This window comes from Ostrea edulis, chromosome 1, assembly GCF_947568905.1.
Source record: "Ostrea edulis chromosome 1, xbOstEdul1.1, whole genome shotgun sequence".
Classification (NCBI taxonomy): Eukaryota; Metazoa; Mollusca; class Bivalvia; order Ostreida; family Ostreidae; genus Ostrea; species Ostrea edulis.
Window position 1 is genome coordinate 21,319,133 of NC_079164.1, and position 12,020 is coordinate 21,331,152.

Consider the following 12,020-nt stretch of genomic DNA (forward strand, 5'->3'; position numbering starts at 1 on the left):
AAAGGATTTAAGCTTTTAACGAGATTGTTATGATTACCCCTTTTTCTTGATCAAGGTCATCATCTGACAATATTGTTTCTTATAGTTTCAAATACCTCTCAGTGACATCATGAAATACTTGTATTGTACATCTATCAACCAATCAGTATGTGTGTATAATGCAATTCAATTCAAGTGAGACGAAAATATCATTCATTGCCCTATTACTTCGATCTTTACAGGAGAAATATTGTATAGACTGTTTTGCAATATTTCCCATGGTTTATGTTATATGAATGGTGCATGTAGTTAAGGAAACTCGCATCCCACTCCCCCAAAACATTATAATCTTCCAAGCTACCCCAACTACATGCTTTTTATTGTAATTATTATGTTTCAAACTCTTTGTAATGTAGAAAGACAATAGACACTATTCAATAGTTGTATTTAATTTAATAAATAAAATGAAGGTTATCGTTGTCCATTCGAGGCTGCGTTTCTGCTTCCCAGTTGTGATTGTTTAATCAATCGCTTTTATTCACCATGTCTCTGTACCGCGCTGCACATGCAGCAGCATTAATCTTCAGTTGTAAACTTCAACAAAAGATTCACTTTAAAGTGTGTACAGTTTGCATTTCTATGCATGCTTCGAGAAATGTTTCTAACTTTGTTCGAAGCTCAGAATCTATAAATTTTTCTGATCTTTTCCGATTAAAGCGACACCGAACGGAGACCAAACTTATGGATTCAGATACTCGATTGTTCCGGTAAAAATTCCTGCGGATGAAAATTCCTTACTGAAGTTGCCTCGTCGTTACATGCACAATTTAACAAATTGAATGCTTTTGAATTAAAATGATCCCATCCCTTCACAATAAAATGTCATTGTAAAGCAGGCTGATGATTGAACTGATGAAGAAAAATTACACAAACATAGTTTTAGTTCAAACTACATCTAGAGAAATGTATAAATTCTTCGTTTTGAGAGCAAGTTGAATAATTTTATCATACTGGAGGAGAGGCAAGGAATAATATTCCCTGTTAGATCTCTTAATTGTTTCAAGAGAAAGTCCACCAGAAAAAAACAACTAAATTAAACACAAGTAATGCTACATTGTACATACGGCTACCATATTCATTATCTTAATTCCACACAATTTAATGTCATCTCTCCGAATTCAACTTAACATGGCATATTCGATTTCTTTTTCACATGTTCGATTTCTTTTTCACATGTTCAAGATGGTGATTAGATCGGATCCAGAGTCTGGGTCCACGTCTCAAATTTGTTATTTTGGGTCCATGCTGAAAAATACGTATATATTCTGATCATATCAACAGAAAGCAGATTAGAATAGTGTCGTAAGGAGCATGGGGTTGAGGCTAAAATCTGGGGTAACATTTACATGAATATAGGACATCACTATGCTATGTGGATTCAAGTTGGGTTAAGTCATGATCCCATTTCGCTTAGAGGGTCATAATATGGGTTGAAAATGTTCGTGGGTATGAAGAAGTAAATATTTTTCTAAATTCTTGTTCTGCAGAATATGGCAAGGTTGAGTCAGGTGAGCCTTATGGGCCTCTTGTTATTTCATCTGACCCACAAACTCAAATGCGTTTTTCTGATCAACTGTTGTCCAGTGTCTGTTTAGCATAAACAATTTACATTTCCTTCTTTTTCTTAGGAAACTATTGGGGCAATTTCAATTAAACTTCACAAAAGTATCAATGGTTAAAAAGATTCAAGTTTGTTTAAATTGGGGTCTCTTCTTTTCCAAAGATGAATGAATTAAAAAAAACATATTGAAGTGAGTTGTGTAAAAAAAAAAAAAAGAAGAGAAAAATGACTGCAATAGGTTATACTAGCAAGGAAGCTTCATTACAGAATGATAATGCACTTTTGTTGAAACCATTAGCTCTGAGGCCAGGTTTGGATCACAATAAATTTTTAAAGTTTCACATCAAATTATAGAAACTTTCAATAAAAATCTTTCATTGAAAAACCACAAGGGCAAAAATGGTTTAATTAATATACAAACATCCCTATGTAGTATAGAGTTAAGTTCATTGACATCATAACTCTTTCCTCGGAGCCAGGACGGCGTTCCAAATAGAGATTTGAAGGTTTGCATAAGAATAGAACTAAAAACAATATCAATAGTAAAAAATGCAGCATCCTGATTTTAAAAAAATTATGTGTGTTCAAATTATGACCATGGGGCCAAAGTGTGACCACTATACAAGTGTGTGTAGGTGTCAATATAAGGGGAAATTCTTACAAATTTAGAATTTGTCAAATTTATATACAAGCGTAATTAAGTTCAAACACATGGGGCCTGGGTGGGGCTAGAAAATGGTTTGAAGCATTTCGGAAATGAACTACAAATATACAATATATATACATTTATACTGAATACTGCATATAAATCAAGAAGACAATTTAAATGTTCAAAAGAGAGATAATACCCATGGGCCTCTCGTTAATGAAAACAATATTACCTGTCAGATAGTTGACATTATTTTTTAACAGAGGAATCAACGACGTCACATGGTGAGTTGTGGGCAAATTCTTTAGCCAGAGAGAAAGGATGATCAAACATTTTTCTTCATCGCCCATTGGAGGAGACGTTATCCTCTTCAACACGCACTTGTCCATAGTGAAAGCATAAACTCTGTTGTGGATGGATATAGAACCACTTTTTTGGTATTCAAATCTGGAGGTGATAGGAACGGAGCATTTCTGGGCAAGGGTTCTCCAATTCAATTGTACACCCCGCTTTTTACTAATGTCGCTTATTTCCTTGGCAAATTTTATCTCTGAAAAAGAAAACAAGGAATTGTAGAAAATGCTGTTTGTAGATAATCCCTTGTAAACTTTAAGTAATAGTAGGTATCATTGTGAAAGGATTAGCTTATCAATAAACAGATTTGTTCATAACAATTAATGTAAGTTAAGAGAGTGAAATTGACAAGGTTAACCCTCGCTTATTGTAATAAAAGAAATGGATTCAAATTGTGTATGCTTTGTTTAAAAGCCAAACCTTGTCCTGATTTTGGGTCTGGTTTCTGAAAAAAAGGAGAAATATTGTTCCATAAATGATATTCGCTTGCAATATTAAAAGATATATAGTTTGTGTTTCCTATAAGCGGTATCTTATGTCATGCATATAAACATTGCATGTATATTAGTATAATTTCCGTGATATATGATTAAACTCTTTTTCTGGTTCATCGATTTTGCCTATAAAGTATAAAGAAAAATCTATATTTTCCACTCAAATCTCAACTATTACAAATATCTGCAGCCACACTGTAGGGAATCGTGGTTTATCTTTTTCTGCTGACATAAATTAATTCAAGATGTAGTATTATTACTATGTAAATCTATGAAGGGTTATTCTTTATTTCTGTTCTTCACTAAAGAGTAAAGGGATCCTAAGCTGCAGACAAAGGAGCATCGACGTTCAGGCCAAATGAGCAAGTTTCATAGAATTTACAACAGATTTAGGGGAGGATCACAATGTACTCCAAAATATTCTTTGTGATCTAGAGACATCCTACAATGATCTAGAGAAGAGTCATGCAGAATATATAGAACTGCTAGATCTAGAAAACGACACACAAGCCAATGAACATGAAAGTGTTGATAGAGACATGAACAAACTGTACAGTGAATTATGCGAGTGTCGTTTACAAGTGACAAGATTAGCAGAAAAGATTAAACAAAAGGCATTGGGAACAAAAAAGGAAACAGTTAATAAAATAGATGCACTTTCATTTGGAGGTGTTACGTGAATTTATGAGTGCAACATATTAGCGGGCTGAACTAGGGTCGACACAACATCGTTTACGCCAACTTGGAGTTCGTCCATTTCAAACCGGGTATCGTAAGGTTAATACTAAACTCACAAACAACACGGGTGGATTGAAAAATCCCGTAATGTACAAAGGAGTTGTATCATCGTCTTCACAATTTTTGATTGATTAATATGTATATATCCATAAATCTAATGTTCTCAATCCTAGTGATCGTTTCTTCAACAACATTCAGTATTAAAAGTAAAGTCACGAGTCCCGTGGAGATCCGGGTTAGAATAGGTCCTCAGTACCCATTGCTTGTCGTAGAAGGCGACTAAATGGGGCGGTTCTTCGGATGAGACCGCAAAAACCGAGTTCCCGTGTCACAGCAGGTGTGGCACGATAAAGATCCCTCCATGCTCAAAGGCCATAAGCGCCGAGCATAGGCCGAAATTTTGCAACCCTTCACCGGCAGTGGTTACGTCTCCATATGAGTGAAATCGCGAGTCTTTCGAATACGACCTAAAATGGAGGTAGCAGATTTGTGGCACTTCAACAATAGTTGGTGATGTGTCTATATGTGTGAAATATTGCGTAAATCAACTAACAAAATCAGTACCTCTACGCGGGTACGTTAAGGGAGGTCATGGGAATCTTTACTAGGATAAAATCCACGAAACAATGTGACGTCATAATTAAAATAAATATATCACAAAGTATATACATTTACTTCCGATTTTATTTTCATGTAAGTTTTATTCATACATGAAACGTGTATATTGTTTAACGTCTCGCTCTCGAATTTTTCACTCATATGAAATAAACCATACTATGAGCGAAAGGTATACGACATGTTAAACTTGTGTCTGATCAATATGAAAGTAAACTGATATGATTTGTTAGCTGTATTTGAAATAAATGCAATGGAATATATATGTGAAACGCTTGCGAATTTATTGATATTATGAAGGTACCATCTTCACAAGTCAAGGGTTATTGATTCGTTACCTCGCACTAACCCTTGACATCAGTCGCTATTTAAAAGTTGGGCTCGAGAAGAAGGATGACGCAATACGCTAAAATTAATCAGCCAATGGAATTTCTTGTTTCAGATGAAAGTTTGGTAAGGGAATAAACAGAAAGTAAAAATTGGCGTCCGTTGACGAAAAGATATGTGAAAAACATCAAATCGATCATTTGACTGAAAACCAAAACTTTCGATATCATGTATCAGAGAAGGAAAAGATGTTTTTATTGGGACTAAAACCGGCAGTGGTAAATCGCTATCTTACGAAGTTGTTCGCATTATTTTGGACAATTTGTTTAATTTGTTAAAACATAGTCGACAAACGTACTTCGACAATCCATCATTTTCATTCGGATCATACCCCAAATCCTCGTCTAATTGTTTCTTCAAGCAAAACGAACTCCCGAAAATCAATCGACGGTATCTGTCTTGTACTAATTGGCCACAAATTTTACACCATAATGCCTTCGCCATGCGTGTTTACTGTTTAGTTTTGTTTTCGACCGATATAAAAGCCGTTGTCTGATTGGTTTGCAGCTTCAGGCTGCAAACCAATCATATGCTTCTTCTCGAGCCCAACTTTTAAATAGCGACTGATGTCAAGGGTTAGTGCGAGGTAACGAATCAATAACCCTTGACTTGTGAAGATGTGAAGGTACATGTATGTCAATTTCATTCATTGACGGAAAAGATTCCATTTAGCAGTTTTCTCCATCATACACTGAAATAAAGCGGCAAAAGCATCATACTAAGCTGCCTACTTTTATAGATTTAAAAACCTGCCAAATTCCAATTGCTAGTCTTGTAATTTTTTTTGTGTGTGTTAATCATATCTATTAAATGCATAGAAGGACCCTATTGAAAATAAGTTAACTTAAGCATTTATGGGTTATCCTTAGGTTATTATCATATGCCATGTTATCCATACAGTTACTTATTGTTTAACTGTTTGAATTGTATAGCTAGTGCTATAGATTGCGTCAGGTTTCCATTTGTTATTTCAAATCTATAATCATGACATTCTGTGATATTTCATGCCTGAATAAAATGAAAGGTTCCTGCTAGAATCGTCTGTTCAGAAAAGAAAGCTCTAGAAAATCAGTGTAAAATGTAAAACATTAAGATAGTTTCGTGTTTACACGTATAGATGTTTAATAGACATTTCTTACTGATTTCAAAAGTGGTAGGTTTCTAGCTGCACTTTTGATGAACTTTGGGTGTTTTACGTTATTATCGCCAGCTAGATCAATGTTTAAAATCCGGGGTAGTGTTCGTTTTCATTTTCTATTAAGGTACATTCGTAATTTATTGATAACAGCACTGCAATGACGTCATACCGAAGTGTATACATGTATTTGTCACGTTGCTATGATACAGAATGTACTCATGTAAACCCCCATAATAGTTTTAAAAGGTTTGTAACTCCCTGTCTTTGCGTAGGACAGATTCTAATGACTGCAATTTATGTGCAAAAATGGAGTATGATCCGAGTAGGCTTACACAAAACAATACAATCAGTATGTGCGTGGAAAAAAAACCCACTATAATATACAGTGACCCATTAAATATCATTAATTTTAGAGGACAAAAAAGTGTGCATTTATAAGAATTCTAAAGTGTATGAAGTAATATTCAACAAACCCATGGTAAGGAGACTTCTTTGATACAGATTGCTGTAGGAGTCCTTATTATAAAGAAATTATACGTCAGCATGAATGACTCACCGATTAGCAAGCTTGCGCAGACGATAACGTTAACTACATGTACGTAGTCAATAGACAATAAAATATAATTATCAAATCTTTTCTACAATTCTACTGAAATCTTGAATGCTACACGTATACCTACTTCATTTTAATTTCTGAAAGGCGCACTTTCATTTGGTTGTAAGATGGCTCTAGGCGACATTTGGCTTTCCCCCAAAAACCATTACTTTCGCGAATCATAACCCATAATTCACAGTTAGGTCCTTAAACAGAAATCATTAAATATTCACCTATGAATGGAATTCACTTCAATGAAAATATACAGAAAATCAGAATTAACATGCTTGGAATTTGGTAAAAAGACGTTACCATAATCACAACTTGGTAGACATACAACAGAATAACCCACGTTATGATTTTGAATGATTGATTATTTCGGGTTGAACGCCGTTTTTATAATATTTCAGCCACCTTACGGCGGTTAACTACAGTTAAACCTCGATATCTCGAACCCAATGCGGTCAAGAAAAGACTTCGAGGTATCAGAGGATTCGAGATATTGAGGTCAAAATACTTAAAGAACAAGAAATGTTCGTAAAACATATATGCCCTCCATGGTGCAAAATTGAAAAGGGTTACACACATGCATCATTTCATTAATATTAGTGCCAAACCAATGCAAGAGGTTGAGCAGACAATATCTTCCTATATCCAGAGTGGATTGACCATGTGACCTAAAATCAATAGGGGTCATCTACGCCTTATGCTGTACCAGTGTACCAAGTTTGGTGTCAATCAAGCAAATGATTTTTAAAATAGAGAAGATAATATATTACTATGGCCAGTTCAACCCTTGACCTTTGACTATGTGAACCCAACTTTTATAAGGGTAATCTACTGCTTATAATGTACCATTCTACCAAGTTTGATGTCTGTCAAACAAGGGGTTCTCAATATATTGAATGGACAGTATATTCCTATGTCCAGTTTGACATACAGTAGTGAATGTAATATGTTCGGTATTGAAGAGTTTTGTAGTTTCTCAGACGGCTTCCAGTGAATCTACTCTTTTTCGAAAATCAGAGAACCGATGTTTTGCGTGCCAAGGGGGTTGTCATTCTTTACACGGGCATCCTTTAACATCCCATCCGACGGACATAAAAATAAATAAGTAAACAGATAAACGATATCTATGATCGTCATCGAAGCCATACATGTACCAAGAAGCAAACTGTATGTACAACAGAATAAAAGAATATCTACACTCCTGTTATCATAAAAGGTTAACGAAGGAAAAAAAAACCGTTCACACTATCACAAAGCCGTCGCTTCAAGCTCCAATATTGAGCTCTACATCGGTATCATTGAGTTTGTGTCAGTTCGTTTTGACACCACCCTTGGAGTATCAAACGATGATTCAATAGTTATAAATATATAAATGAACCGTTTTCCAAATCCATATGATTATTAAGCACAAAGGAAAAGTACGAAACACAAGTAAACAAGAGATATTTGTAAAACACATATGCCCCCCATGGTGCAAAATTGAAAAGGGTTATACATACACATCATTTAATTAATAGTAGTATCATCAATTCAAAATATTGAGCAGGTAATATCTTCCTATGTCAAGAGTGAATTGACCATGTGACCTAAAAATCAATAGGGGTCATCTACTCCTTATGCTGTACCAGTGTACCAAGTTTGGTGTCAATCAAGCAAATGCAAGGTGAAGATAACGAACAGTGATCAATCTCATAACTCCTACAAGCAATACAAAATAGATAGTTGGGCAAATTAATAATTCTTAAAATATAGGAGACAGCATATTACTATGTCCAGTTCAACAATTGACTTTTGACCTCAAAATCAATATGGGTCATCTTCTCCTGAAGATGTACCAGTGTACTAAGTTTGATGTCTGTCAAGCAAAAGGGTTATCAAGATATTGAGTGGACAGTATATTACTATGTTCAGTTTGACCTTTGACCATGTGACCTCAAAATCAATAGGAGTCATCTCCTCCTGAATATACACCACTGTACTAAGTTTGATGTCTGTCAAGCAAAGGGTTCTCAAGATATTGAGTGGACAGTATATTCCAATGTCCAGGTTGACCCTTGACCTTTGACCATATGACTTCAAAATCAATAGGGGTCATCTTCTCCTGAATACGTACCAGTGTACCAATTTTGATGTCTGTCAAGCAAAGGGTTCTCAAGATATTGAGCAGACAGTATATTCCAATGTCCAGTTTGACCCTTGATCATGTGACTTCAAAATCAATAGGAGTCATCTTCTCCTGAAGATATACCAATGTACTAAGTTTGATGTCTGTCAAGCAAAGGGTTCTCAAGATATTGAGCGGACATTATATTCTTATGTCCAGTTTGACCCTTGACCTTTGACCATGTGACATCAAAATCAATAGGGATCATCTTCTCCTGAAGATGTACCAGTGTATGAAGTTTGATGTCTGTCAAGCAAAGGGTTCTCAAGATATTGAGCGGACAGTATATTCTAATGTCCTGTTTGACTCTTGACCTTTGACTATGTGACCTCAAAATCAATAGGAGTCATCTTCTCCTGAAGTTGTACCAGTGTACCAAGTTTGATGTCTGTCAAGCAAAGGGTTCTCAAGATATTGAACGGACAGTATATTCCTATGTTCAGTTTGACCCTTGACCATGTGACCTCAAAATCAATAGGGGTCATTTTCTTCTGAAGATGTACTGGTGTGCCAAGTTTGATGTCTGAGGGTTCTCTAGACATTGAATGGTCAGTATATTCCTATGCCCTTGACCTTTGACCATATGACCTCAAAATCAATTGGGGTCATCTACTCCTTAGGATGTACCAGTGTGCTAAGTTTGATGTTTTTCAAGCAAAGGGTTCTCAAGATATTGAGCGGACATTATATTCCTATGTCCAGAGTAGATTGACCCTTGACCTTTGGACCTGAAAAACACTAGGGGTCCTCTTCTACTCATAACCAACCCACATATGAAATATCATTATCATCAAGTGAATGGTTCTCAAGATATTGAGCGGACAACACATGGTCTACAGACCGACCGACCGATAGATAGACCGACCGACAGTTGCAAAACAATATGCCCCCTATTTTTCAAAGGGGGGCATAAAAATCTCATCTATTTCTTTTTCCTTGAAAATTGGAGACCTTTGACATGTTCCCCTGAAAAAATCTAGACTGACGACCTATATTTATTTTTTTTACATGATTTTTAAGATTATTTTCTTCTTGCTATCATACTTTTATATTCTACAGGGGAATTTCCCCATTTTTTTTCGATTGAAATTACGAATTGTTCACTGCCTACTTTTGAAACACCCTCACAGAAAATCAAAGCTGATGACCGTATGTTTTTTTTTTTTCCATTTATCTTAGTTCTAATCATTATTGCAATTTTACCGTATAGCATCATTTGAATAAAATCTATATGGTAGGAACGAATTACATGTAGGCCGGTCGTCCTTACTTAGTATATAATAATAAAATTAAAGTGATTTTAAAAATGGCAGTTATTTCCACAGGGCTAGTAGGGCTTTGGCAGGGATGACAACTTTAACTACATGTACCAGTCAGCCCTGCATGTCTAGTTGATTTTACAGCGAGTTTCAAACACTGTTATAGCATCGTATTTTTCGAACATACATTGTAAACATCCAAGGCTTACACAATTTCATTTTTTAAATTCATCATGGTTGCCGTATATTTATAACAAATGATGCATCCGCCAAAAGCGATATTGAAATTCTATTAAAAATAGTGCACTACTTTAATTGCACTGCATTGCATTAATTGCAAAATTTTGGGAGAGGGCTAAAATAGCTAAAATACCTGCTACGCAACCCCTTTCACTATTTGTGAATAAACTTATTTTAACGCAAGTGCAAATAGCAAAATTGGATGAACTGTTAAATGATACCAAACGATGACCTGTCGACAGTTGATGCTTATCTCTGCTATACACCTGATCCCACCTCTGGTATGACCAGGGGTCCGGGTTTGCTCTACTCTAAATTTTGTATTCTATATAGGAGTTATGGGATTGATCACTATCTGTTATCTTTATGTTTTCATAAAGCTTCCTGTAAAGTCAATGAAGAAAGCAGCAGTGGGGTTAAGATTATGCGTATGTGGACATATATATATATAACTCAGACAAAACGAGACTGTAGGACACAGGGCGATTCTTGGGATCGCAGGCAGGGCATGTTCTGATGAACTACCATATGCGGGTGACGATATTCCTCTTCACGTCAGAACGGATATTCATTAAGGTATATTTTGTGATAAAGGGATTCGTGCCCTGGTTTGTGAGTGCTGGTTTCTACCAGTCCGAGTTTTTAGGAAAAGATACTTGACCGTATGTGTAACACCTAGAGCAATGCGTTTCATTGTTGTGTGAATAAATACCATGCCTAGTGATAAAGTTACACGTTACAAGTACCCACCTGTAAATGTTTTACTTACAAGTACACAAGCTGTGTGTACGGAGTGTAGATACACAGATCCTAATGTTTTCATACACATAAATAAAACTGTTACACTTTTTGCATCATCAGTAGAAAACAAAAAAGGTAGAAATATTTACTACCATTGCTTTGGTCATGGAATATAGGTAGACAAACATCGACTGGTCCCGACACAGCCCTAGTCGAGTATAGCTGAAGAATTGGACACAACAGTCCAAATGGTCTCTCAACCTATAGAATGGAATAAAGATGTTGGTATATGAATTCGATTCAAGAGTTATTTCTTCTAGCCTGGTGGAGAATTATGTGGCCCTTAACATGTAATTTACGTTATAAATGAGATTTTCAGGCAACCTGCAACTATTTATTGCCTGTTTTATAGCTTCCTACAAAATTGTTTCACTTACTAAAGTGACAAAGTCCCCATGTTTGTCTGATGAATTAGCTGGAATGGCAATAGTAATTCGGGGATCTGACTTGAGCTGTATACATCGGCCTGTGATCAGCAGACGGTGTCTCTCGATATCCGGATACCTGTCAAGATCCCAAATGTCGATTTTTTGGTACTCTTGTCTCTGGATGACAAATGTTTGTGTTGGTAGTGCATCCAGATTGCAAGAAAAAAGCTTCAGACTATCAAACTGCAAACAAATACCATTTTAGTACAACATTTCATAAAAGATGGATATTTCAGATTTCGTCAAAATGAATATTTCAGATTTCGTCAAAACGAATATTTCAGATTTCGTCAAAAGGAATATTTTAGATATTTTCTTTAGATTCAGTAATACGTACCTCTCTTGGTATTCTGTACTCCCAAGTCTTGCTGTTATGTTTAACCGCTATAATGTCCTCAGGGTGCACACTGCAGCATCGGTAGGTTAGTTTTGCTCCAAACTCAAAGAATTTAGATATCGAAGTAAAAATTAATCTTAATTAATCTTCATCAAAATTGGCCCCATTGTATATGATTGTAAAATATTTCAAACACTAAATTGATACATTGT

The 12,020-nt window shown here is 35.6% G+C and overlaps 1 protein-coding gene across 1 annotated transcript in view; it reads right to left on the reverse strand.

Moving 5' to 3' along the window:
• Positions 1-416: 416 nt before the first annotated feature.
• The window catches only part of LOC125663659 (uncharacterized), a 40,027-nt gene continuing 28,423 nt past the window's right edge, over positions 417-12,020 (reverse strand). The window contains exons 25-32 of the mRNA XM_048895964.2: positions 11,809-11,910; positions 11,421-11,654; positions 11,136-11,244; positions 6,656-6,776; positions 6,449-6,491; positions 3,024-3,048; positions 2,482-2,799; positions 417-1,284 (exon numbers count right to left, since the gene is read on the reverse strand). Of these exons, the coding sequence (XP_048751921.2) occupies positions 1,229-1,284; positions 2,482-2,799; positions 3,024-3,048; positions 6,449-6,491; positions 6,656-6,776; positions 11,136-11,244; positions 11,421-11,654; positions 11,809-11,910 (1,008 nt within the window). The 3' untranslated portion in view covers positions 417-1,228. The remainder of the gene's footprint in view (positions 1,285-2,481; positions 2,800-3,023; positions 3,049-6,448; positions 6,492-6,655; positions 6,777-11,135; positions 11,245-11,420; positions 11,655-11,808; positions 11,911-12,020) is intronic.